General features: G+C 49.6%; 3 protein-coding genes across 5 annotated transcripts in view; 2 read left to right on the top strand and 1 right to left on the bottom strand.

The window, feature by feature from the left end:
- Positions 1–3,628, top strand: part of ect2l (epithelial cell transforming 2 like) — a gene marked incomplete at both ends in the record, with an annotated part of 17,351 nt that extends 13,723 nt beyond the window's left edge. The window contains 3 exons of the mRNA XM_084446424.1: positions 2,211–2,299; positions 2,470–2,642; positions 3,498–3,628. Of these exons, the coding sequence (XP_084302550.1) occupies positions 2,211–2,299; positions 2,470–2,642; positions 3,498–3,628 (393 nt within the window). The remainder of the gene's footprint in view (positions 1–2,210; positions 2,300–2,469; positions 2,643–3,497) is intronic.
- Positions 3,629–5,536: 1,908 nt separating this feature from the next.
- LOC311315721 (adenosine receptor A1-like) lies at positions 5,537–7,952 on the top strand (the record flags this gene model as incomplete). The annotated part of the gene is made up of 3 exons (XM_084446425.1): positions 5,537–5,710; positions 6,255–6,574; positions 7,301–7,952. 3 exons carry the CDS (start codon positions 5,537–5,539, stop codon positions 7,950–7,952), a joined length of 1,146 nt encoding a protein of 381 aa, XP_084302551.1.
- A 277-nt stretch (positions 7,953–8,229) lies between these two features.
- Positions 8,230–25,000, bottom strand: part of xdh (xanthine dehydrogenase) — a 59,133-nt gene continuing 42,362 nt past the window's right edge. For all 3 annotated transcript variants that reach the window (XM_084446688.1, XM_084446690.1, XM_084446689.1), the window contains 7 exons: positions 15,446–15,520; positions 14,400–14,452; positions 14,013–14,127; positions 13,849–13,914; positions 13,470–13,658; positions 9,144–9,311; positions 8,230–8,950 (listed from right to left, as the gene is read on the bottom strand). In XM_084446688.1, coding sequence (XP_084302814.1) covers positions 8,900–8,950; positions 9,144–9,311; positions 13,470–13,658; positions 13,849–13,914; positions 14,013–14,127; positions 14,400–14,452; positions 15,446–15,520 — 717 coding nt within the window. In that variant the 3' untranslated portion in view covers positions 8,230–8,899. The remainder of the gene's footprint in view (positions 8,951–9,143; positions 9,312–13,469; positions 13,659–13,848; positions 13,915–14,012; positions 14,128–14,399; positions 14,453–15,445; positions 15,521–25,000) is intronic.

Here is a 25,000-nt window from a genome sequence, read left to right on the forward strand (position 1 = left end):
TCTTTTGCAGTGACTCGAGGTGTCAGCGGAACATGAGCGACCTGTCCAATGTCACGCTGAGATAGACACAGGCATAGACATAGGCACAGGATGGCAGGAGTGTTCCATTGATGCGCACTTCACGTTTGGCTTCCTTGCTGTTAAGGTGGAAGGCTGTCGACACTGTCTTTGCCTCACTGAGCTTCAATCTCCATTCGGGAGTTATGCCGCTAGTGTCTGCATGTCCTGGCTCAAGGTCTCCTCCATGGCCTGCCGGTCTCCGGCGGAGTAAACCAGCGCAAGTTCGTCTGCGTAGGCATACTTCCTGGAGACTGTGATCGGCAGGTCATAGGTGTAGATGTTATAAAGGAGGGGGGCCAGGACAGATCCCTGGGGGACGCCGTTCTTAAGGTGTCGCAACCTGCTTCGCTGTCCGCTACCGGGGGTGAGGGTTAAGCTGCGGTTTTGGATGAGCTCCATGATCATGCTGACCATGTGCCTGTCTGGCAGCAGGCGGAGCAGCTTGCAGGTGAGGCCACGGTGCCATACGGTGTCATAGGCAGCCGTCAGGTCTGTAAAGACGGCTTCGGCCTTCTTTTTGGCCGAAAAGCTGTCCTCGATGTCCTGAGTCATCAGAGTGACTTGATCTAGGGTCGATCTCCCACGTTGGAACCCGGCCTACTCCTGTGGGAGCAGTGGGTCAATGATTGGTTCAACACGGGCGTAGATGAGACGCTTGAGGATCTTGAAGGGGATACATAGCAGAGAGATGGGGCAATAACTCTTGGGGTCCACTTCAGGCTTGTTCAGCTTACTGATCGCGACAACTAAGGCTCTTCTCCAGATTTTGGGGATCTTGAGTTGGTGCAAGCAGGAAGAGAGGAACGCTCTTAACCAGGACTTCAAGGCTGGCATGGCATGGAGTGGAGCAGATAGAATCAGGCCCTGGAGTTTTCCCTGGCTTTACATGCTGGAGGGCAGCAGCGAACTCATCCGGTGTGAATTCACTAGAGATGTTACCGCTGCTCGGAGTTGTTTTGCCATGAGATGTAATGATTCGTTTGCCCTCGTATGTCCCACTTTTCACAAATTGTGATGCGATTTTGTTAGCAGAGATGGGGCAGTGACGGGGGGAGTGTCTGGACCTACCAGTGAGGTTGTTAAGGATGCTCCATGCCTTGGATGGACTTCATGGCCTCCTCCCAGCGCTCTTGTCTCCTTTGGCTGAGTCTAGACAGCAATGCTGTCTGACTCAGCTCCTGGGGGGGCCTGGGGGAAGGCACAGTAGAGACTCTCGCAGTCCACATCCCAGCATGGTTTGTAGCTGTTGTGACGTCCGCGTGGGATGGATTTTTTTTAGCCAGTATGCCGCCCGGTACGCCTTGTCCACGTTGTTGATGTTAGGTGGTGGGAGGTACCTTGTGGATCTATGGGTAAGGAGGCGGTAGCATTTCCAGTTGGCCTTTCGGAAGTTCCATCGCTTCACCGGTTCGCTCGGGACCAGGTTCACGAGTTTAGGCATGGTTAACAGTGATGGTCGTTGTTGGGACTGCGGGAACTTTCCTAGCACGCATCTATCAGGGAGCCGGTACCTCACTACTGGTACCTCACTACTAGTACCTCACTACTGGTACCTCACTACTGATACCTCACTACTGGTACCTCACTACTGGTACCTCACTACTGGGAGACTTCAGAGACTTTGGGATAGTTCAGAATTTTGGACATTGGCATTATGTTGTCGATCCATGGAGACATGTTCAGCTGATTCCAAGCTGCCCTCCTCTCTGGACGTACACATTATGCTAATGCTAGCGCAAACCAATGGTAACCAGCTATCATCCACCAAAGCAAATATAATACGATGACAGTCATCATGGTTAATTTGAGTGTTTATACCATAATTTTTTAAGTCAAACTATCGTTGAATCCTTTACTTTATGCAGATCTAAGTTCTCTGTGGAAGTATGGTGGCCATTACAACTTGTTGGTCTGCACAAAGTAAAGCATTCAACAATAGTTTGACTTAAAAAATGATGATATAAAAACTCCCTGATAAGATTGTAACCAAATTACGCTAGCATTAGCATAATGTGTACGTCCACAGAGGACAGCTTGGGATCAGCTGAAAAACAACATAATGCACTATAAAATTTGTAACTATCTCTTTAATACACATGTCTGCGTGTGTGTGTATGAGTGTGCGTGCGCGTGTGTGTGTGTGTGTTAAGAACCTGTGTGAGGGGAACAGACAGCTGATCACCTCTCAGGAAGCGATCTTGCTCAGAAGCCCTGATGATGATATCACAGACTCCCTCAAGTAAGACCTGGCCCGTTCACGTGTACAGACACGCACACACACACACACACACACACACACACACACACACACACACACACACACACACACACACACACACACACACACACACACACACAGATGCTCTCAGGAATCAAAACACTCACCCTATCACTTGTTTGTGTGTACAGGACATATGAGCAGGTGGCTGATGTGGGTCTGTTCCTGTTCACCGACGCGCTGGTTCTGACCGGGAGGAGCGAGCGTCACACACCCTTCAGCCTCTCCCAGCGCAGCACACACACGTTCCTGGCCTCGGTGGCCCTGCAGAGTCTCCGCCTGAGAGAGATCACACACACACGCTGTGAGTCTACACACACACACACACACACACACGCTGTGAGTTTACACACACAAACACACACACACACACGCGCACACACACACACACACACACACGCTGTGAGTCTACACACACACACACACACACACACACACACACACACACACACACACACACACACACACACACACACACACACTGTGAGTCTACACACACACAGACACACACGCACACACACACGCTGTGAGTCTACACACACACGCTGTGAGTCTACACACACACACACACACATACACACACACACACACACACGAGTTGAGTTCACACACATACACACACACACGCTGTGAGTTTACACACACACACGTTGTGAGTTCACACACATACACACACACGCTGTGAGTTTACACACACACAAACACACACACACACACACACACGCTGTGAGTTTACACACACACACACACACACATACACACACACACACACACGCTGTGAGTTTACACACACGCACACACACACGCTGTGAGTTTACACACACACATACACACACGCACACACACACACACAAACGCTGTGAGTTCACACACACACACGCTGTGAGTTTACACACACACACACACCGAGTTCACGCACACACGCACACAAACACGCACACACACACACACACACACACACCTACACAGACACACACACACACACACACACATACAGACACACATACATGCAAGATACTGTAACATCATCATAGTGCATTTCACAAGACAATTTCACTTGTCCCTCTTAATCCTTTGTCTCTCTTTCTGTCCCTGTCTCTCTTTCTGTCCCTGTCCCTCCTCTCTCTCTCCTTCTCTCTCTCTGTCTGTCTCTCTCTAGATGTGAGCAATGCGTTTGTCCTGGAGGGGCCTAGCCGTGCGTGGGTGTTCGCCATAGAGAGGGAGGGGGAGAGAGAGAGCTTCCTCTCCGCACTGCGCTCCGCCATGCTCACTGCCCTATCAGAGAGCTGAAACAGGCCGGGACACGCCCCCACGGTCGCCTGGGACAAGTCTTCAGGCTCACCGCCCTATCAGAGAGCTGAAACCAGGCAGACTCACCACACGCGCTCAGACAGACTCTCCGTGCGCTAAGCCTCGTGGGATGCCTGAACATGATGTTGTTCTGGAGGCTCTAGAACACGGCTACTAAAATAACGACATCACCAATTCAAGTCCTGAACGGTTTCATAGAAGAAGACGAACAGTTCCTTCCTGGTGCTGCCGTTTCCCCAGGTCCCCTCCCTCCCTGGTACCATGTGATGTAGCTCACCGGTCACCTGGACATCTCATGTGATGCTTGGTTCGTGAGGTGACTCTGGACCAAACAGCCAGACGGGTCTGTAGCAGCTGCACTGACCCCGACTGCGGTCACTCTCACGTGTTCAATGTGATCATTCAATGTGATTTACATTAAATTGACATTTATTCTGTCTGTTGTGATTCTGAAGGTCTCTCTCTCTCTCTCTCTCTCTCTCTCTCTCTCTCTCTCTCTCTCTTTCTCTCTGACTTTTGGACAAGAGTATTATCTCATCATGCTTCATATAATATTAATCTTATTAGTTTGCCCTGGTCGGCCCAGTTACTGTACCTTCCAAAACAAACACCCTCGTCTTTGTTCCTTGGCTGCGTCCTCTCAGACTGTGAAGGGAACCAGGCAGGCATGAAGAGGCTGTTTCTCCCTCAGCATCCCGGCTGATAGGGTTGTTAGGAGGGACTGTGATTGCCGGAGTTTGCTTTGTGGTGGGCCTACCCTCTGCACACACACACACACACATGCACCAGCACACACAAGCACTCTCTTTCTGTCCCTGTCATTTGGCTCACACAAACACGCCACCACTCACACACACACACACACACACACACACACACACACACACACACACACACACACACACACACACACACACACACACACACATTCTCTATCTCTCAAACACATACACAAACACCACCACTCACACACACATACACATTCTCTATCTCTCAAACACAAACACACACACACACACACACACTTATACAACAGGGATATGGAGGTGTAGCGCAGATGACGGCAGGGTTCTGAGAGAACCAGTTCAGCTCTCAGGAGTTTGTCTGGAAGTCTGGAACAACATTGCGATTCCTGAGGTGAGAACGGTTGGTTTTGTGTGATGTGATGCGTGTATTTGATGAAACAATGCTGCTCAGTGTCATCTGTGAACTTATAGTTGTTATTGTTAACAACTACTTATGGTCACTGGAATAGTAGAAATATACTCACTGGCATTGTATAGTATAGCACAGATTTTGTATACAGTACAGATTTTAAATCAAATACTTAAAATGAATGAGTAATTATACTGAATGACTTGTTTTGTTTGAGTCGTGTGTGTAGGTGATAGTGTGATTGGTGTGTAGGTGATAGTGTGATTGGTGTGTAGGTGATAGTGTGATTGGTGTGTAGGTGATAGTGTGATTGGTGTGTAGGTGATAGTATGATTGGTGTGTAGGTGATAGTGTGATTGGTGTGTAGGTGATAGTGTGATTGGTGTGTAGGTGATAGTGTGATTGTGTGTAGGTGATAGTGTGATTGGTGTGTAGGTGATAGTGTGATTGGTGTAGGTGGTAGTGTGATTGGTGTGTAGGTGATAGTGTGATTGGTGTGTAGGTGATAGTGTGATCTGGCGTGATTATACACGCTGTCTCTGTGTGTGTTTCTTATCAATTTCACAGCTCAGTTGATAAGAACAAGGAAGGACACTGAATCATGTCTCTGTCCCTCTCTCTCTCCCTCTGTCCCTCTCTCTCTCCCTCTGTCCATGTCTGTGTGTGGTGTGGTGGTGTGTGGTGGTGTGTGGTGTGGTCTTGTGTGGTGTTGTGTGGTAGTATGTGGTGAGTATGAACTCGTCGCGGGGAGGCTGTGCTGAGCCCTGGGCCTCAGGGCCTCACTGTCCCACCATCTACATCACGGCCGAGATCCTCATCGCCCTCCTCTCCACCAGCGGTAACGCCCTGGTCTGCCTGGCCGTGGCCCGGAACAGGAAACTGCACACCGTCACCAACTACTTCCTGGTGAGGGACGGCTCACTGAAACAGAACCAGTCTGAGCCGGAGACCAGACTGAACATCCTTCATGTCGGCTAGGCGGGTAAAACGCCCGCTAGTCACATTCAGCCCGTTCCTTTACCAGGGGCTTCTGACCCCACCCTCTGTCTGATCTCCTCTCGTCTCCTCTCTCTCCTCTCCTCTTCCCTCCTTCTCCTCTCGTTTCTTCTCATCTCATCTCCTCTCCTCTGCTCCCTCTCTCCCCTCCTCTCCTCTCTCTCCTGTCATCTCCCCTCCTCTCCTCCCTACCCCCTCCTCTCCTCTCTCTCCTGTCCTCTCCTCCCTCTCCTCTTCTCTCCCCTCCCCTCCCCTCCTCTCCTCTCCTTCCCCTCCTCTCCTCTCCTCCCTCTCTCCTCTCCTCTGCTCTCCTCTCCTCTGCTCTCCTCTTCTCCCTCTCTCCTCTCCTCTCCTCCCTCTCTCCTCCATCTCCTCTCCTCCCTCTCTCCCCTCCTCTCCTTCCCCTCCTCTCCTCCCTCTCCTCTCCTCCTTCTCTCCTCTCCTCTACCCTCAGGTGTCTCTGGCGGTGGCGGACGCCTTGGTGGGTGCGCTGGCCATCCCGTGCGCGGTGCTGACCAGCATGGGTCTGCCACACCACAACCTGCCGCTGTGCCTGGTGCTGCTCAGCCTGCTGGTGGCGCTGACCCAGAGCTCCGTGCTCAGCCTGCTGGGCGTGGCGGCCGAGCGCTACCTGGCCATCCTGCGGCCCCTTCAGTACCAGCGCCTGGCCAGCCCCCAGAACGCCTGGAGGGCGCTGCTGCTCACCTGGGCGCTGGCGCTGCTCTCCGGCGCCGTACCCCTCATGGGCTGGCACGGCCGGCTACCGCCCTCCGGGTGCGCAGACTGACCCCACACTGAACACACACTGAACACGCGCTGAACACACGCTGAACACACGCTGAACACACAGGAAACTAGACGTTCATGTTCATGTGTGATCCAGCCATGTTTGTGTGGATAGGTTGAATGAGCGGGAGGTGTTCTGTGTGTGTGTGTGTGTGTGTGTGTGTGTGTGTGTGTGTGTGTGTGTGTGTGTGTGTGTGTGTGTGTGTGCGCACGCTAGTCTTGCGATACCAGACTGTCGAAATCTCCGCCTCCGACAGTTTGACTCTGGAGACGTCTCCATTGAAAATCGTGGCTAAAAGCGCTGAAAACCGCCGCTACCAATCAGAACCACTGCCTACGTCTCCAATAGGGTGAAGGACCCGCCTTACTGGAAATGATCCAACAAACTGGAGAATCAAAACACAACATTCTCCGCCCCGTTAGGAAGGGTCGCCCTAAAGACGCTGGATTGGTTCTGCAATGCAGATTTTTTTCAATCTTTCAAATTGTTTCCACCCACTTTTAGCGACGAAACCTGAACGAATGTGTTCAGTCTCTAGCTGAGCGCAGCGTTTAGAGACTGACTCATGAATCTATGTGTGTGCAGGACATGGCGCCATTCTTGGAATCCCCATGTGTCACACACACACACACACACACACACACACACACACACACACACACACACACACACACCCTCGTTGAGGTGTATTTTAATGCGTCTGTCCCTTGCAGGTTGTGTATCTTCACCTGTGTGGTGGAGCTGAGCTACATGGTCTACTTCAACTTCTTTGTCTGCATGCTGACGCCGCTGGCGCTCATGTTCCTCATCTACGGACACATCTTCCTCACCATGCGGCAGCAGCTGAGGCGCATCGCAGCCTGCGGGGGCCCCCCGGGGCCCCGGGTCCTGACTGTGGCCCGGTCCGGGGCCGAGCTGACCACGGCCGACGGGAGCACCCAGGACACTCGGGTGGTTAGTGAAGGAGGGGCTGGGGGCGGTGAGAGAGCCCAGGATAGGCCAGGGGCGGGGGGCGGCGAGAGAGCCCAGGATAGGCCAGGGGCCGAGGGTGGCGTGAGAAGTCGGGGCGTGGCCCCGGCCCCGCCCCGACGCCTCTCTCTGGCCAAGCGAGCCCGGCGAATGCGTGGCGAGATGAGGAAGGCCACCTCCCTCTTCCTGGTGCTCTTCCTGTTCATGCTGTGCTGGCTGCCCCTCCACTGCGTCAACTGCCTGGCGCTGCTCTGCCCCCGCTGCCGCGTGCCGCTGCCCGTCTGCCTGGCCGCCATCTTGCTGTCGCACGCCAACTCCGCCCTCAACCCGCTGCTCTACGCCTACCGCATGAGGTCCTTCAGGCACGCGCTCAGGGGGCTATGTCACTGGCACTGACACGGCTGCAAGGGGGGCGGGGTCTCTGACAGACACACCCCCGCCAAGACGTCTCCATGACGGCCGCCCTGCTGTGCTGAAGGTCCGACTTGTCGGTCTACTGGACAGTCTGTGGTCACCGGACGGTGTGAATCTTTGTGTGTGGAGCATCACCGCGAAGCTTAGTGGAAACACTGTGTGTGTGTCTGTGCGTGTGTGTGGGTGCGTGCGTGTGTGCGTGTGTTTGTGCGTGTGGATGAGCATCAGTGAAAAGATGACCAGGCAGAGGATTGTGAATGCAAACACTTTAATCAGATTAAATCTTTACATTCATCAGATTAAATCTTTATATTCAGAGAAATTAAAATGAAAACGAATCATTAAATAACACACAAGTACCATACTGTCTTATTCATTTTTTTTTAAAGCCTATGATTAATCTAAATTTTTTTGGACTAGTAGTATGAGTGATGCTTAATTAAAATCTAAGATATATTATGACCTTTTGTAAATTAAGATGAAATATTATGACAATCACAGGTATATAACAGGATATAATCACAGTTGCTGTGGGATAAAAAGTAAAAAAAATTACTAGAATGAATGATAATACTGTAATACTGTGTAGTCAAAGTGCTATAGTGAGACTTCATCACCAACATTCATTAACTGATAAGGACTGAGTTCATCACAGGTACTTTGAGCGAATACTAACTCACTAACTAGTGGCTACTCAAACGAAAGAAGGAAAAATATGTTTTTAAAAGTATTTTTGTGTTTGTGTGTGGTGCAGTATGGCTCCATTCCAAACCCCCTTCCCACTAAGACTGAAACCCTGAAACTCACACCACAGTAGTTTCCAACCGTATCAGTGGACAGGACACTTGGGACACATTCACCGACAGCAGTTTGGTGTTGTCTGTCCTCTCGTCTCGTCCTCTCGTCCTCTCTGAGCCAGATGGTCCCTCTCACACCTGGACGGCCCAGGGGGTGAACGAGCCAGGCTCCGCAGGGGGGCACTGGGACAGATAGCATTCACACATCAACACATGCTACAGGTGTTACACACACTGACACACACACACACACACACACACACACACACACACACACACACACACACACACCACACACACACACACTGACACACACACACTGACACACACACCACACACGCACACACACACTGACACACAGCACACACACACACACCAGCTTGGTGAAGCGGTCCTCGCAGGCTATGCGGATCCGATCAGGCGTGGCCGGGCTGTCCAATCGGAAGGGCCCGCAGAGTCCTGACTCCGCCCTGGCGGCGCTGATGGCGTCTTTGATGGCGTAGAAGACCGAGGCTGCCAGGAAGAGGGGGGGCTCCCCCACCGCCTGAAACCAGATGGGAAACGGCTCAGCTAAACGACTCCCACACCGCCCTAACGGCTCAACTAAACGAGTCCGCCACCACCCTAACGGCTCAGCTAAACGACTCTCCCACCGCCCTAACGGCTCAGCTAAACGACTCTCCCACCGCCCTAACGGCTCAGCTAAACGACTCCCCCACCGCCCTAACGGCTCAGCTAAACGACTCTCCCACCGCCCTAACGCTCAGCTAAACGACTCTCCCACCGCCCTAACGGCTCAGCTAAACGACTCTCCCACCGCCCTAACGGCTCAGCTAAACGACTCTCCCACCGCCCCAGCTAAACGACTCTCCCACCGCCCTAACGGCTCAGCTAAACGACTCTCCCACCACCCTAACGGCTCAGTTTAACGACTCTCCCACCGCCCATAACAGCTCAGCTAAACGACTCCCCCACCGCCCTAACGGCTCAGCTAAACGACTCCCCCACCGCCCCAGCTAAACGACTCCCCCACCGCCCTAACGGCTCAGCTAAACGACTTCCCCACCGCCCTAATGGCTCAGCTAAACGACTCCCCCACCGCCCTAACGGCTCAGCTAAATGACTCCCCCACTGCCTGAAACCACACGGCTCAGCTAAATGACTGATGTCATGTAATAAGTCACATGGTGGCCACTGGGAAATTATAGTTGGTACTTAGAAGCAATGTTTGGGTGAACAGATTGAATGGCTGAATAGTACTGAGTTGAATAAAATATTTCAATTACAAAGTGAAAACGAGGATAACTGTTGATTCTTCAGTAGGCTAAGAAGCTCTCCACAACTCCAGATGCTAGAGACTGCATTCTAGCATGACTTCATAAGTGCTCAGAAATACCAATTCTACTCATAAGCAAAATGACTAATATCTAATGGATAATTATGACTATAGTAAAAAGTTTCAACCTGTTTCTTAAACGAAAAGGTAGGCTTTTGTAATTAATTACAGTTAATACAGCTCAGAGTCATGAAGTGTGTGTATCTTCCGGGAGGCCCGGCAGGATCCGTTATCCTCAACAAGCTATCAAGCTGTCTAACATTACTAAGTGGTTTGGAAAAGTAAAACAGTCATTTAGAGTAGCGGTCCCCAACCACCGGACCGGCACCAGGCTTCGACCCATTCACCACCAGGCCTCGACCCATTCACCACCAGGCCTCGACCCATTCACCACCACATCTCGACCCATTCACCACCAGGCCTCGACCCATTCACCACCAGGCCTCGACCCATTCACCACCAGGCCGCACGGAAATCATGCCCACAGCGAAGGCACTTCACGAGTTCTCATAATAGCCACTCATCATTTCACCATTTCACAGCACAGATGCCCACTTGCTTAGCTGTAATCCTTATTGACAGGAGAAACGAGAGTGTTCTGAATTTAGCTTGTCCATCGCTGGGCTCTGAGCGCATGCAGCCTCTCTCTGAGCGCATGCTGCCTCTCTCTCCCGCTCGTCCATCGCTGGGCTCTGAGCGCATGCTGCCTCTCTCTGAGCGCATGCTGCCTCTCTCTCCCGCTTACAAAGCCGCCTCTTGTTTCCTAATTAGGGCCCGAGCACTGGCGGTGCGAGGCCCTATTGAAACTCGAAGGATTATTATTATTCTCCTTCTTCTCCCCAAACAAATGCCTTTTTGGCGGCCTAAACATCGATGAAAACGGATGAAACTTTGCAGATACATCAGTCCCGGTGAAAATCGGATATTTCATTGGTGACGGAAATGGGCGTGGCAAAACGGCTCAAGAGCGCCCCCTGGAAAGTTTAAAATGGCGAGCCCCACCTTTCAGTTTGATGTAGGCGAACGAAATTCGGTGGGCATATGTATTTCATCGAGCCACACTTAAATGTCTCTTGGAGCTATACCCAACATGCAACAGGAAGTCCGCCATTTTGCTCTTAATGTGCCATTTTGTCCTTGTTTTGACCATTTCCATGCCTCGTACTTCGACAAACTCCTCCTACAGATTTCATCCGATCAACTTCATATCGGGTCAGCTTCATAAGACCTTTGTGATCAAAAGTTATCAAAAAAATTGAGTTTTCACCAAACACCCTTGCCGTGGCGCCCCGCCAAAGTTTGACATTTCGCCATAAAACACGAAGTCCTCATAACTCCTCCATACATTATCCAATTTGTCTGATATATCTCACGCTTCATGACGGTTCTGTCCTGAACACATCTATGTGTCAGTATTGCGTCATACTTATAGCTCCACCTATTGGTGAAACAGGAAGTCCTCATAACTCCTGCATACATCATCCGATTTGCACCAAATTGCTGACGCTTCATGAAGGTCACCTTCTGAACCCATCTATGCGTCCGTATTGAGTCACACTTACAGTGCCACCTACTGGTGAAACAGGAAGTACTCATAACTCCTACATATGTTATCTGATTTACTCCAAATTGCTCATGCTTGATGAAGGTCGCATCTTGAACACTTCTGTAAGTCAGTATTGCGTCATACCTACAGCGCCACCTACTGGTGAAACAGGAAGTCCTCATAACTCCTACATACATTGTCCGATTTACTCAACATTTCTCTCGCTTCATCAAGGTACCGTCCTGAACACATCTATGCATCGGTATTGAGTCACGCTTAGAGCGCCACCTACTGGTGACAGGAAGTTTCTCTCAGTACTGCACACCGAAATAGCACACCCTTTAACGGCGCCATACCCCGACACGCATGGGGTGCGAGGGCCCGCTCACTGCTGCTCGCAGCCCTAGTTATGGTTTATATTAAGAGATTACATCAGGTCAAACTGATATTGAGTAATGTGCAGTGTCCCTGTTTAAATAAATGAACTTAAACTTAAACTATATAATCTCCTAGCGGTGGTAACATCTCTGGTGAATTCACACCAGAGGAGTTCACTGCTGCCCTCCAGCATGTAAAGCCAGAGAAATCTGATTCTATCTGCCTGGAGCTTATACTCCATGCCGCGCCTGCCTTGAAGTCCTGGTTAAGAGCGTTCCTCTCTTCCTGCTTGCGCCAACTCAAGATCCCCAAAATCTGGAGAAGAGCTCTAGTTGTCACGATCCCTAAGCCGAACAAGCCTGAAGGGGACCCCAACAGTTACCGCCCATCTCTCTGTTATGAATCCCCTTCAAGATCCTCGAGCGTCTCATCTATGGGTTAGTGTCAGGCTCATCTACGGGTTAGGGTCAGGCTCATCTACGGGTTAGGGTCAGTCATCTACGGGTTAGTGTCAGGCTCATCTATGGGTTAGGGTCAGTCATCTACGGGTTAGGGTCAGGCTCATCTACGGGTTAGTGTCAGGCTCATCTAATGACCAGCTGGCCAGGGTTAGGGTTAGGGTTAGGGTCAGGCTCTTAATGACCAGCTGGCCATGTTATCCCTTAAAAACAGACACCCTTCAGCCCTCCCCTGCGCCATTGACAACTTAGTTGATATATTTTCCTTTTACACAGCTACAGAATTGTTAATTATGGGTGATTTTCACTTTAAGTTTAGAGCTAAAACGTATCTACAGTCAGATCAATATTTGATTGTTCAAGGTGCATTCGTTTTGGTTTTTGGCATGAAAGAAAAATTGCTCGTTTCTGTTTCTGATGTAAGCCGGAGCAGATGATTTAAACAGTGAATTGAAACTGATTGAGTCAATTTAACTGCCGCTGGTGTTCTGGATGATGCTTTCTGTAGCCTGCATGTGCACGTGTTTTGCTTGGGATAAAAAATCTATCTTTATCAACGTCAGCTGCTGACGTCAATCAAGATGGATGGAGCTTTAATAAGATTGTTTATTGGTGCTTCTGTATAATTTGTGTCTTATTAAATCAGTCATACACACAGTACTGCCCAATGCCTATCAGTGGACAATGTTGCTATGAAGTTCGTATGTGCAAAATAGCATAATTTGTTTTTATCAACTGGTATTGCAAACAATGGCTAATTTGGCTAGAACTACAAAGATGGCTAACTTGGCTAGAATTGCATTTTGTTTGTGGAACGCTTTCAGCTGGGATATGACGTCGTCCCGGGAACCAAATCCAGAGCTCCGATACAAAAGGAACGCAGCTTAAATAAACAAGAGACATCAGTACCAGTTAAGATATAACAGCCTTCACAATAAGAGTCTCTTTTCTGATCAGACGGCCTTCAAAATAAATGTCTCTGACCTTGGAGGAGAAGATGGCCTTCTGGTTGGGCGCATCGCGGAGCAGCGAGACGTTGAGCTGGGTGGGGATGTCTCCGAAGGCGGGGATCTTGTAGGAGCCGGGGCCGCGCGTGAACAGGAAGCCTTGGGGGGAGTAGCGCAACTCCTCCAGGGTGTACAGACCTACGCCCTGCATGAACGCCCCCTCCACCTGCACACACACACACACACACACACACAGGCACACACACACCCTGCATAAAGGTCCCCTCCACCTGCACCCCGGCACCATAGGTACAATCACACACACACACACACAGGCACACACAACATATATAGGAACATGCATACATACACACACCACATGCAGCGTGAGAGGAGAGGGGTTGGTTGTTCCATACCTGTCCGATATCCAGGGCTGGGTTCAGACTTTTACCAACATCCATGACGATGGTGGTGTGAAGGTTCTAACAGAGCAGAGAGGATATTTAGCTTTCTGACACACACACACACACACACACACACACGTAATCCTACCCCCCCACACACTAGCACACACACTGACCTTGTGGCTGCCCGTCAGGCAGTCGACCTCCACCTCGGACAAGGCCACCCCATAGCTGAAGTAGTTGAAGGGACGGCCGGTGTTGGTCTCAAAGTTATAGCCCAGGTCTGGAGTCCTGGAGAACACACACACACACACACACACACACACACAGATCCATCACTCTCTCTCTTACACACACACACACACACACACACACACACAGATCCATCACTCTCACACACACACACACACACTCACACACACACACACACACACACACACACACACACACACGCACACACACACACACACCACTCTCTCTCACACACACACACACACACACGCAGATCCATCACTCACACAAACACACACTGCTGATCATAGTGAACACTGACGATGACATACTTGTAAAATCCGTTGGCACTCAGATTCACCCGGTCAAAGTAGGCTGCTCTCACCTGGAGAGAGAGAGATAGGGAGAGAGAGAGAGAGAGAGAGAGAGAGAGGGAGAGAGGGAGGGAGAGAGAGACAGGGAGGGAGAGAGAGAGAGAGAGAAAGAGAAAGGGAGAGAGAGAGGGAGGGAGAGAGGGAGAGAGAGAGAGAGAAAGAGCGCATAACAATCAATACATGGAGCTCTTTGTCTGTGTTCTATGATACAGGTGCTGGATGGAGGTTACAGACTGACCCGGTCTCCTCTGGTAGAAGCCATCAGAGATGTGTACAGATATGATTGATGGATGCTGTGATAGGGGACAGTATATTAGATGTGTACAGATATGATTGATGGATGCTGTGATAGGGGACAGTAAATTAGATGTGTACTGATATGATTGATGGATGCTGGGACAGTGGACAGTATATTAGATGTGTACAGATATGATTGATGGATGGGTTAGGGTTAGGGTTAGTCTAACCCAGTATATTAGATGTGTACTGATATGATTGATGGATGCTGTGATAGGGGACAGTAAATTAGATGTGTACTGATATGATTGATGGATGCTGTGATAGGGGACAGTAAATTAGATGTGTACTGATATGATTGATGGATGCTGTGATAGGGGACAGTATATTAGATGTGTACTGATATGATTGATGGATGGGTTAGGGTTAGGGTTAGTCTAACCCAGTAGAAATGGTAAATGTTCTGCACTTATATACTGTAGTGCTTTTATCCAAAGCCCTTTATACAATGGCCACTCATTCACCCATTCACACACACATTCACACACACATTCACACACACATCCACACATACATTCACACACCAGTGGCAGCAGCTGCCATGCAAGGAGCTAGCCTGCTCTGTGGGAGCAATCTGGGGTTCAGGGTTTTGCCCTACGACACTTCAACATGTAGACAGGAGGAGCCGGGATTCGAACCGCCGCCGACCCGCTCTACCTCCTGAGCCACAGCCGCCCCGTGATCGACAGATGGCTGTTATGACTGACCCAGTCTTCCCAGCAGCCCTTGGGGTTCTTGGTTCTGTACGGTTCCAGACGCTGATTCAGAATCTCACACGCGTTCTGACAGAGAGAGAGGGAGAGACAGGGAGAGAGAGAGAAGAATAGGTTAGAGACTGCACTGTTGTGTTAGACGTTGTAGCACCCGATAATGTAATAATTAACTGATAATGTAATAACGCCTGATAATGTAATGTAAGTTTGACTTAACTCAATCGAAAGTGTAATAAAACCTGATAATGTAATAACTTAACCAATAATGTAATAAAATTTCCTGACTGATAATGTAATACCATTTTTCTGATAATGTAATACCTTATTACATTATTGGTCAAGTTATTACATTATCAGGTGGGTCTTTTTTTTCAAAACTGGTAACGTAATACTTGACTGATAATGTAATAATCTAAAAAAGCGAATGAATACTGCTGTTAGGGTACTTTGTGGTATATTTGGCGTACTTTGTGGTACTTGTGGTATACATATATGTGTCTTATGATACTTTGCAGTATACTTTTGGGTGCTTTGAGGTACTTTTGTGATATACTTTGGGGTACTCTGTGGTATACTTCGCAGTACTTTGTGGTATACTTTGGGGTACACAGCAATACTTTGCAGTAGTCTGCAGTATACTTTAGGGTACTTTGAGGTACTTTGATATTTTGCGGTAGTTTGCAGTAAACGTTGGGGTACTTTGCAGTACTTTGCGGTACTTTGCTGAATACTTTGAGGTACTTTGTGCTGTGCTTTGGAGTACTTTGCGGTCCTTAGTGGTATACTTTGGGGTACTTTGTGGTACTCTGCAGTACTTTGCAGTATACTTAGGGTACTTCGCGTTATACTTTGGGTGTAGTTTGCAGTAATGTGTGGTAATTTGTGGTTTGCAGTTCTCCAAAATTCTAAAACACACCCCCAAGCCTACTTGACCTCACAGACTGACCTAGGGGCTTGGTTTTATCATACAGTACAGGGTATGAGATGAGACAAAAAGCAAGTCAAGTTAAACAGTGAAGTTTGTGTGTGTGTGTGTGTGTGTGTGTGTGTGTGTGTGTGTGTGTGTGTGTGTGTGTGTGTGTGAGTGAGTGAGTGAGTGAGTGAGTGAGTGAGTGAGTGAGTGAGTGAGTGAGTGAGTGAGTGTCTGTGTGTATGTGGGCGTGTGTGTGTGAGAGCTGAACAGGGCTGGGGGATGAGACAGGGCTGGGGTGGAATGAGACAGGGCTGGGATGAGACAGGGCTGGGATGAGACAGGGCTGGGATGAGACAGGGTTGGGGGATGAGACAGGGCTGGGATGAGACAGTGCTGGGATGAGACAGGGTTGGGGGATGAGACAGGGCTGGGATGAGACAGGGCTGGGGGATGAGACAGGGCTGGGGGATGAGACAGGGCTGGGGGATGAGACAGGGCTGGGGGATGAGACAGGGCTGGGGTGGGATGAAACAGGGCTGGGATGAGACAGGGCTGGGATGAGACAGGGCTGGGATGAGACAGGGCTGGGGGATGAGACAGGGCTGGGGGATGAGACAGGGTTGGGGGATGAGACAGGGCTGGGGGATGAGACAGGGCTGGGGTGGGATGAAACAGGGCTGGGATGAGACAGGGCTGGGGGATGAGACAGGGCTGGGGGATGAGACAGGGCTGGGGTGGGATGAGACAGGGCTGGGATGAGACAGGGCTGGGGGATGAGACAGGGTTGGGGGATGAGACAGGGCTGGGGTGGGATGAGACAGGGCTGGGGGATGAGATAGGGCTGGGATGAGACAGGGCTGGGGGATGAGATAGGGCTGGGGTGGGATGAGACAGGGCTGGGATGAGACAGGGTTGGGGGATGAGACAGGGCTGGGGGATGAGACAGGGCTGGGGGATGAGACAGGGCTGGGATGAGACAGGGCTGGGGGATGAGACAGGGCTGGGGTGGGATGAGACAGGGCTGGGATGAGACAGGGCTGGGGGATGAGACAGGGTTGGGGGATGAGACAGGGCTGGGATGAGACAGGGCTGGGGGATGAGACAGGGTTGGGGGATGAGACAGGGCTGGGGTGGGATGAGACAGGGCTGGGATGAGACAGGGCTGGGGGATGAGACAGGGCTGGGGGATGAGACGGGGGGGGGGGGCCGTGATCAGAGAGGACACCCTCTGTTTGAGATGGGCTCTCTCTCACGCCGCCATCGCCCCCTCGCCATCGGACGGGCGAGACATGCGCGTAGCCAGCGCAGAGAGAGAGAAAGGGAGGGGATGAAGAGGACTGGGGATGAGAGAGCCAGGATGGCTCAAACATAAAACTATGTGATAAAAGAGAGGTCGTCACAGAAAGAAAACGGGAGTGTGTGTGTGTGTGTGTGTGTGTGCGTGTGTGTGTGTGTGTGTGAAAGACAAAACACCAGTGCTGCTCTCAGAGCGGTGTTATCTGCACTGCAGAACGTCCCTGGATCTGACGTATTACTCATATTCATGTAGGCTTTACTTTGAGGTCTCGGTTAATATTCTTGCTTCACATTTATGTTATATTGTTTAGTCAGGAACTTGGGAGCTGATAAGCAACTGTTGCATAATATGGCAAAAAAAAATCAAACTATTTATAGTCTCTGCTCATTGATTCAATCCTTAATAGCATAAAATCATAATAAAATACACAATATGTTAATTGCAAAAGCTGAAGGTTTATTAAAATTCCTCCTTCATAGCAGCCAATGGTGGCAATTATCGACGCCGGTAGCCCTTCCCCCTGCCCCCACGGCGACGGCAGCTGAGGCTGGGCTCCCGGAGGATCAGCAGGGCAGAGGAAGAGCGATCAGCCTCTTCCAGAAGGGCTGCCTTCCTCCTCTCCTCCTTTATTGCGTTCCTCATTCGCTAAGGAAGAAAAAAAAACAGAGCATAAACACTTGGCAAGTACACCGTTGCTTAACCTGCCCCTCATGTTTCCTTACGATCACCATTGCGTAATACCATGCCTACCTTGGACATCTTCTTGTTCTTCCTTCTGATAGGACCACTCCGCCACGACAGGGCTCTGGTGAACCCTAACAGCATCTTTGCAGGCCAGTCTTTGAATATGGAATTTGCATGGAGTTCCAGCACCACAGCACTGGTCCACAGTGCCAGACACAGAATGAGATTCCAAGAGGTCCCATTACTCATTTCACTGTTCTGGAGTCTGACTCTTGTTCTTCTTATTATTCTTAAGCCAGACAGGGTGTTCACATCTTCAGGTTTGAGGGTTTCAGTTTGTCTGAGGGTCTCAGGTTGGGTGAGGGTCTCAGTTTGTTTGAGGTTCTCAGGTTGGGTCAGGGTCTCAGGTTTGAGGGTCTCAGGTTTGAGGGTCTCAGGTTCGGTGAGGGTCTCAGGTTTGAGGGTCTCAGGTTTGAGGGTCTCAGGTTCGGTGAGGGTCTCAGGTTTGAGGGTCTCAGGTTTGAGGGTCTCAGGTTCGGTGAGGGTCTCAGGTTTGAGGGTCTCAGGTTTGAGGGTCTCAGGTTCGGTGAGGGTCTCAGGTTTGAGGGTCTCAGGTTGTCTGAGGGTCTCAGGTTTGAGGGTCTCAGGTTTGAGGGTCTCAGGTTGGCTGAAGGTCGCAGGTTGGCTGAGGGTCTCAGGTTGTTTGAGGGTCTCAGGTTGTTTGAGGGTCTCAGGTTGGCTGAAGGTCGCAGGTTGGCTGAGGGTCTCAGGTTGTTTGAGGGTCTCAGGTTGTTTGAGGGTCTCAGGTTGGCTGAAGGTCTCAGGTTGGCTGAAGGTCTCAGTTTGTCTGAGGGTCTCAGGTTGGCTGAGGGTCTCAGGTTGTTTGAGGGTCTCAGTTTGTTTGAGGGTCTCAGGTTGGCTGAGGGTCTCAGGTTGGCTGAAGGTCTCAGTTTGTTTGAGGGTCTCAGGTTGGCTGAGGGTCTCAGGTTGTTTGAGAGTCTCAGGTTGGCAGAGGGTCTCGAGAGCATCTTGTGGTTGTAGCTGGTTGTTTGGTGCTGTTGTCGCCATCTTGGTTGCACTGCTTACGTCATCAGAGAATGAGATGTTTGGTAACTGTAGGCTGAAGCAGTCCAGGGTGGCAGAAAACTGTCCAGTCACGACAGCTGGCAGGCCTATAAGGCTGTTCAGAACATTCTCGAGGTCTGGAGGCTTGAGCATTGCGGATGCTATTAGCAGAGCCGCTGTAAAGATCAACTTGAGTTTTTGAAAATCCATTGTGTAGGTACTGCTAAAAAAAGAAGTGGCCTCATACTGGAGAGCTTGTTAAGTTGTGAGTCCTTCAGAATGTTCCCAGGGTGCAATGGAATTCCAAAATGAATCTATATTGTATGACATCATAATGCATTCACTGTTTGTTTCTGTTTGTTCTGAGCATTCCAAAACCCTACCAGCTCATGGGCAAAATATTAAGGAAGTTAAATCAAGCACAGCTGCTGACATACTGTACATCACTGCTGCTGCTTATAAGCAGCTAAATGTAGGTTTGACAAAGCTGGCATTAATTGATCGGCTAATCGTTGCTACTGTAGTTTTGTGACACCCCATTAACACCCCTTACAGCCAAGAACAACTGTGTGTAAATTAACATTCTCTGTTTTTATTTTCTTGATTTTGATTATTTTATTTTCATAAATCTTTTTTTTCAACCAAATTTCAAATATCAAACTGCAGTTTTATAAAGAAGACTCTTCTTTACTTATTTAAAACAACCGAACTGCAGCCTCTTTAAATATAATCAGTTCAGCTACTGTTCTGTAGCTAGAGTACACAATACCTACTGTAGTCATCTAGTGTTCAGCTTGTTTCTTGACTCTGCCAGCTTAGCTACTGTACAGTATACGTTAGCAGCCTTTGATCATTTGAGATGCTCTGTAGCACCCGATAATGTAATAATGAACTGATAATGTAATAACGGCTGATAATGTAATGTAAGTTTGACTTAACTCAATCGAAAATGTAATAAAACCTGATAATGTAATAACTTAACCAATAATGTAATACAATTTCCTGACTGATAATGTAATACCATTTTTCTGATAATGTAATACCTTATTACATTATTGGTCAAGTTATTACATTATCAGGTGGGTCTTTTTTTTTAAAAACTGGTAACGTAATACTTGACTGATAATGTAATAATCTAAAAAAGCTAATGAATACTGCTGTTAGGGTACTTTGTGGTATATTTTGGCGTACTTTGTGGTACTTGTGGTATACATATATGTGTCTTATGATACTTTGCAGTATACTTTTGGGTGCTTTGAGGTACTTTTGTGATATACTTTGGGGTACTCTGTGGTATACTTCGCAGTACTTTGTGGTATACTTTGGGGTACACAGCAATACTTTGCAGTACTCTGCAGTATACTTTAGAGTACTTTAAGGTACTTTGATATTTTGCGGTAGTTTGCAGTAAACGTTGGGGTACTTTGCAGTACTTTGCGGTACTTTGCGGAATACTTTGAGGTACTTTGTGGTGTGCTTTGGACTACTTTGCGGTCCTTAGTGGTATACTTTGGGGTACTTTGTGGTGTGCTTTGGAGTACTTTGCGGTCCTTAGTGGTATACTTTGAGGTACTTTGTGGTGTGCTTTGGAGTACTTTGCGGTCCTTAGTGGTATACTTTGGGGTACTTTGTGGTACTCTGCAGTACTTTGCAGTATACTTTGGCTACTTTGCATTATACTTTAGGGTACTTTGTAGTACTTTGTGGTATACATTGAGGTACTTACCCATACTTTGCAGTAATGTGTGGTCATTTGTGGTACTTTGTGTTATACGGAGGTACTTTGCACTATGCTTTGGGGTACTTTGCTGTACTTTGTGGTATACTTTGTGCAGTACTTTGTGGTATACTTTGGGGTACACAGCAATACTTTGCAGTACTCTGCAGTATACTTTGGGGTACTTTGATATTTTGCGATAGTTTGCAGTAAACATTGGGGTACTTTGCAGTACTTTGCGGAATACTTGAGGTACTTTGTGGTGTGCTTTGGAGTACTTTGCGGTACTTAGTGGTATACTTTGGGGTACTTTGTGGTACTCTGCAGTACTTTGCAGTATACTTTGGGTACTTTGCGTTATACTTTGGGGTACTTTGTAGTGCTTTTTGGTATACATTGAGGTACTTACCCATACTTTGCAGTAATGTGTGGTAATTTGTGGTACTTTGTGGTATATGGAGGTACTTTGCAGTATGCTTTGGGGTACTTTGCGGTACTTTGCGGTATACTTTGGGGTACTTTGCTGTATACTTCGGGGTACTTTGTGGTATTTTGCAGTATTTTGCATTATACTTTGGAGTACTTTGCAGTACTTTGTGGTATACTTTGGAGTACTTTGAGGTACTTTGTGGTATACTTTGGAGTACTTTGAGATACTTAGTGATTAGTAGGGCCCTTCAAAAAGGGGTTCAGTATTTTATCTTAGCCTATATAGTAGGAGACAGGATTTAATTTAAGACATAGTTTTAACTATATGAATTGAAAGCAAAATGTATGAGGCAAATTATGTGAGGCTGCTGTTCATAAACTATAGTTAAGAGCTGCTATCCATTGACTATATTTCAGATTGCAATACCATAACTCCCCCGATACTCATCTCCAAATATCAGCAACTGTCTCAACACTGGAGACAGTCAACCTCTCAACCTCAACACTGGAGAAAGTCACCCTCTCACCTTCAACACTGGGCTGTTTCATATCCTCTGTACAAACACGACTGCATAGTTACCTACAATTCCAGCTCAATTATCAATCCACTGATGACAGCTGCGGTAGGCCTGATCTCCAACACTCTCTACAGTGACTTGTCCCGCATGGTGTTGCTTCCATAGCATGTTGGTAGTGTTGATGTTCTCAGTCAGACGCCCTCTGAATCATGCATATACGGGGATGTTTGTTGTCCATGTCTGGTCCTTGGTGATCTGTACATCAACATACTGTACTTGTAAATACACTGTCTCCACAGGGGTCCCACTGCTGTTCAGGCAATTGGCCGCTCCTGCTTCCTGCTAGTCCACTAGAATCACTTTCATCTTCCTGCTTCCTGCTGTAGTCCACTAGCATCTCCATTATCTTACTGACGTTCAGGTGGAGGTTGTTGCCCTGACAACATTTAGTTTGGCACTCCACCCCCTCCACGAAGGCCTTCTCATTATTGTTGGAGATCAGGCCTACCGCAGCTGTCATCAGTGAATTGATAATTGAGCTAGAATTGTAGGTACAGTAACTATACAGTCATGTTTGTACAGAGGATATGAAAAAGCCCAGTGTTGAGGGTGAGAGGGTGACTTTCTCCAGTGTTTAGGGTGAGAGAAGATGAGGTGTGGCTGCCCACTCTCACCACCTGAGGTCTGCCCGTTAGGAAGTCCAGGATCCACCTGTGCAGGAAAGGTTTAATCTCCAATCTCCATCCTGCATTTGGAGATGAGTATGGGGGAGTTGTGTGGGCATTACTGTGCAGGGTTGTGTGATGTGTAGTGCAGTAGATCTGTGGTAGTAGTGCTTGTAGTTAGTGCATGCTGCATGCCGCTTCTGCTTGCCACTCTGCTTTCAGCTACTGCCGCCAGATAGCCCTCCTTCTGGAGGGTGAAAAGAGGAGCCGAGTGCGTAAGTCTTCTGCCAGTACAAAGCCACTCCACCGCCAAGACTCCTACAGTGCCTCCCCGCGGCCACACATGGTAAATGTGTAACTCGCGGTCCCAGGCTAAACTGTAGGGGATCTCGGTGTGTGGACACGCACTGGCTCCTGCCAACCACTGTCCCAGCTATGGGCAAATAGTATGGGCAGATGTGGCTCACAGCCATAGTAGGCAACCCATCTAGGAGAAGGTCACTCTGAACAAAAACCACAGGTGCTGCTTGTGCCTGGCTCCGCACCGTATACCATCTGGAGGTGTGGAGCAAGGGCGGATAAGGGTTTTAAGCCCAAAACGGCCAGAGTAGGGCTGTGAGGAGTTGCGCCCCACAGTCCTTAACCAGCAAAAAGCCCTGATGGAAGAACACTGAAGAGATACCCAGCTCAGAGGAAGCCCGGGGCCCCCGTCTGGAGCCAGGCCCGGACGGAGGGCCCGTCTGCGAGCACCTGGTGGCTGGGCTTTTCATGGAGCCCGGCCGGGCCCAGCCCGAAAGAGCAACGTGGAAACAACATCTCCGTTTCATCCGTCCCGTGGACCCACCACCCGTGGGAGGAACTGTCGGGGTCGGGTGCGCGGCCAACTAAGTGGCAGTGAAGGCGGAGGGCACTGACGGACCGGACCCAGGCGGCAAAGGATGGCTCTGGGGACATGGAACGTGACCTCACTGGGGGGGAAGGAGCCGGAGCTTGTGAGGGAGGTGGAGCGATACCAATTACACCTGGTGGGGCTAACCTCCACGCACAGCACCGGCACCGGAACCAAACTCCTGGATAGGGGTTGTACTTCTCCGGAGTTGCTTATGGTATGGAGCGTAAGGCAGGTGTGGCTATACTATCTAGCCCCCAGCTAAGCGCCTCTGTGCTGGAGTTCACCCCAGTGGACGAGAGGGTCGCCTCTGTGCGCCTTAGGACTGTGGGGGGGGGACTCTGACTGTGGTTTGTGCTTATGCACCGAACAGCAGTTCGGAGTACTCGGCCTTCCTGCAGACCCTAAGTGGAGTCCTATTTGGGACTCCTGCAGGGGACTCCACTGTCCTATTGGGGGACTTCAATGCACACATGGGCAATGATGGAGAAACTTGAATGGGTGTGATTGGGAGGCATGGCCACCACGATCTGAACCCGAGTGGTGTTTTGTTGTTGGACTTCTGTGCTAGTCACGGTTTGTCCCTAATAAACACCATGTTTGAACACAAGGATGCCCACAAGAACACCTGGCATCAGAAAACCTTAGGCCGAAGGTCAATGATCGTTTTCGTTATTGTATCATCTGATCTGAGGCCATGTGTTTTGGACACTCAGGTGAAGAGAGGGGCAGAGCTGTCCACTGATCACCATCTGGTGGTGAGCTGGTTTCGATGGAAGAGGAAGCCTCTGGACAGACCTGGAAAACCCAAGTGTGTAGTGAGGGTTAACTGGGAACGTCTGGAGGAAGAGCCTGTCTGGAGAGATTTCAATAGCCACCTCCGGCGGAGCTTCTCAGGCATCCCTGTGGAGGTTGGGGACATCGAACATGAGTGGTCGGTGTTCAAAGCCTCCATTGCTGAAGCTGCGGCTGGGAGCTGTGGCCTGAGGGCCATAGGTACTTCAAGGGGCGGTAACCCCCAGACACCATGGTGGACACGGGGGGTCAGGGAAGCCGTCCGACTGAAGGAGGAGGCCTTCCGGGATATGTTAGCCCGGAGGACCCCAAAAGCAGTTGCAGGGTATCGACTGGCCCGGAGGGCTGCAGCTTCGGCCGTGACCAAGGCAAAGCAGCGGGTGTGGGAGCAGTTCGGAGGAACCATGGAGAAGGACTTTCTGTTGGCACCAAGGTGTTTCTGGAAGACCATCAGACACCTCAGGAAGGGAAAGTGGGGGACCATCCAAGCTGTATACAGCAAGGATGGGACACTGCTGACCTCAACTGAGGAGGTTGTTGAGCATTGGAAGGAGAAATTTGAGGAACTCCTGAACCT

Source organism: Borostomias antarcticus, assembly GCF_949987555.1.
Source record: "Borostomias antarcticus genome assembly, chromosome: 12".
NCBI lineage: Eukaryota > Metazoa > Chordata > Actinopteri > Stomiiformes > Stomiidae > Borostomias > Borostomias antarcticus.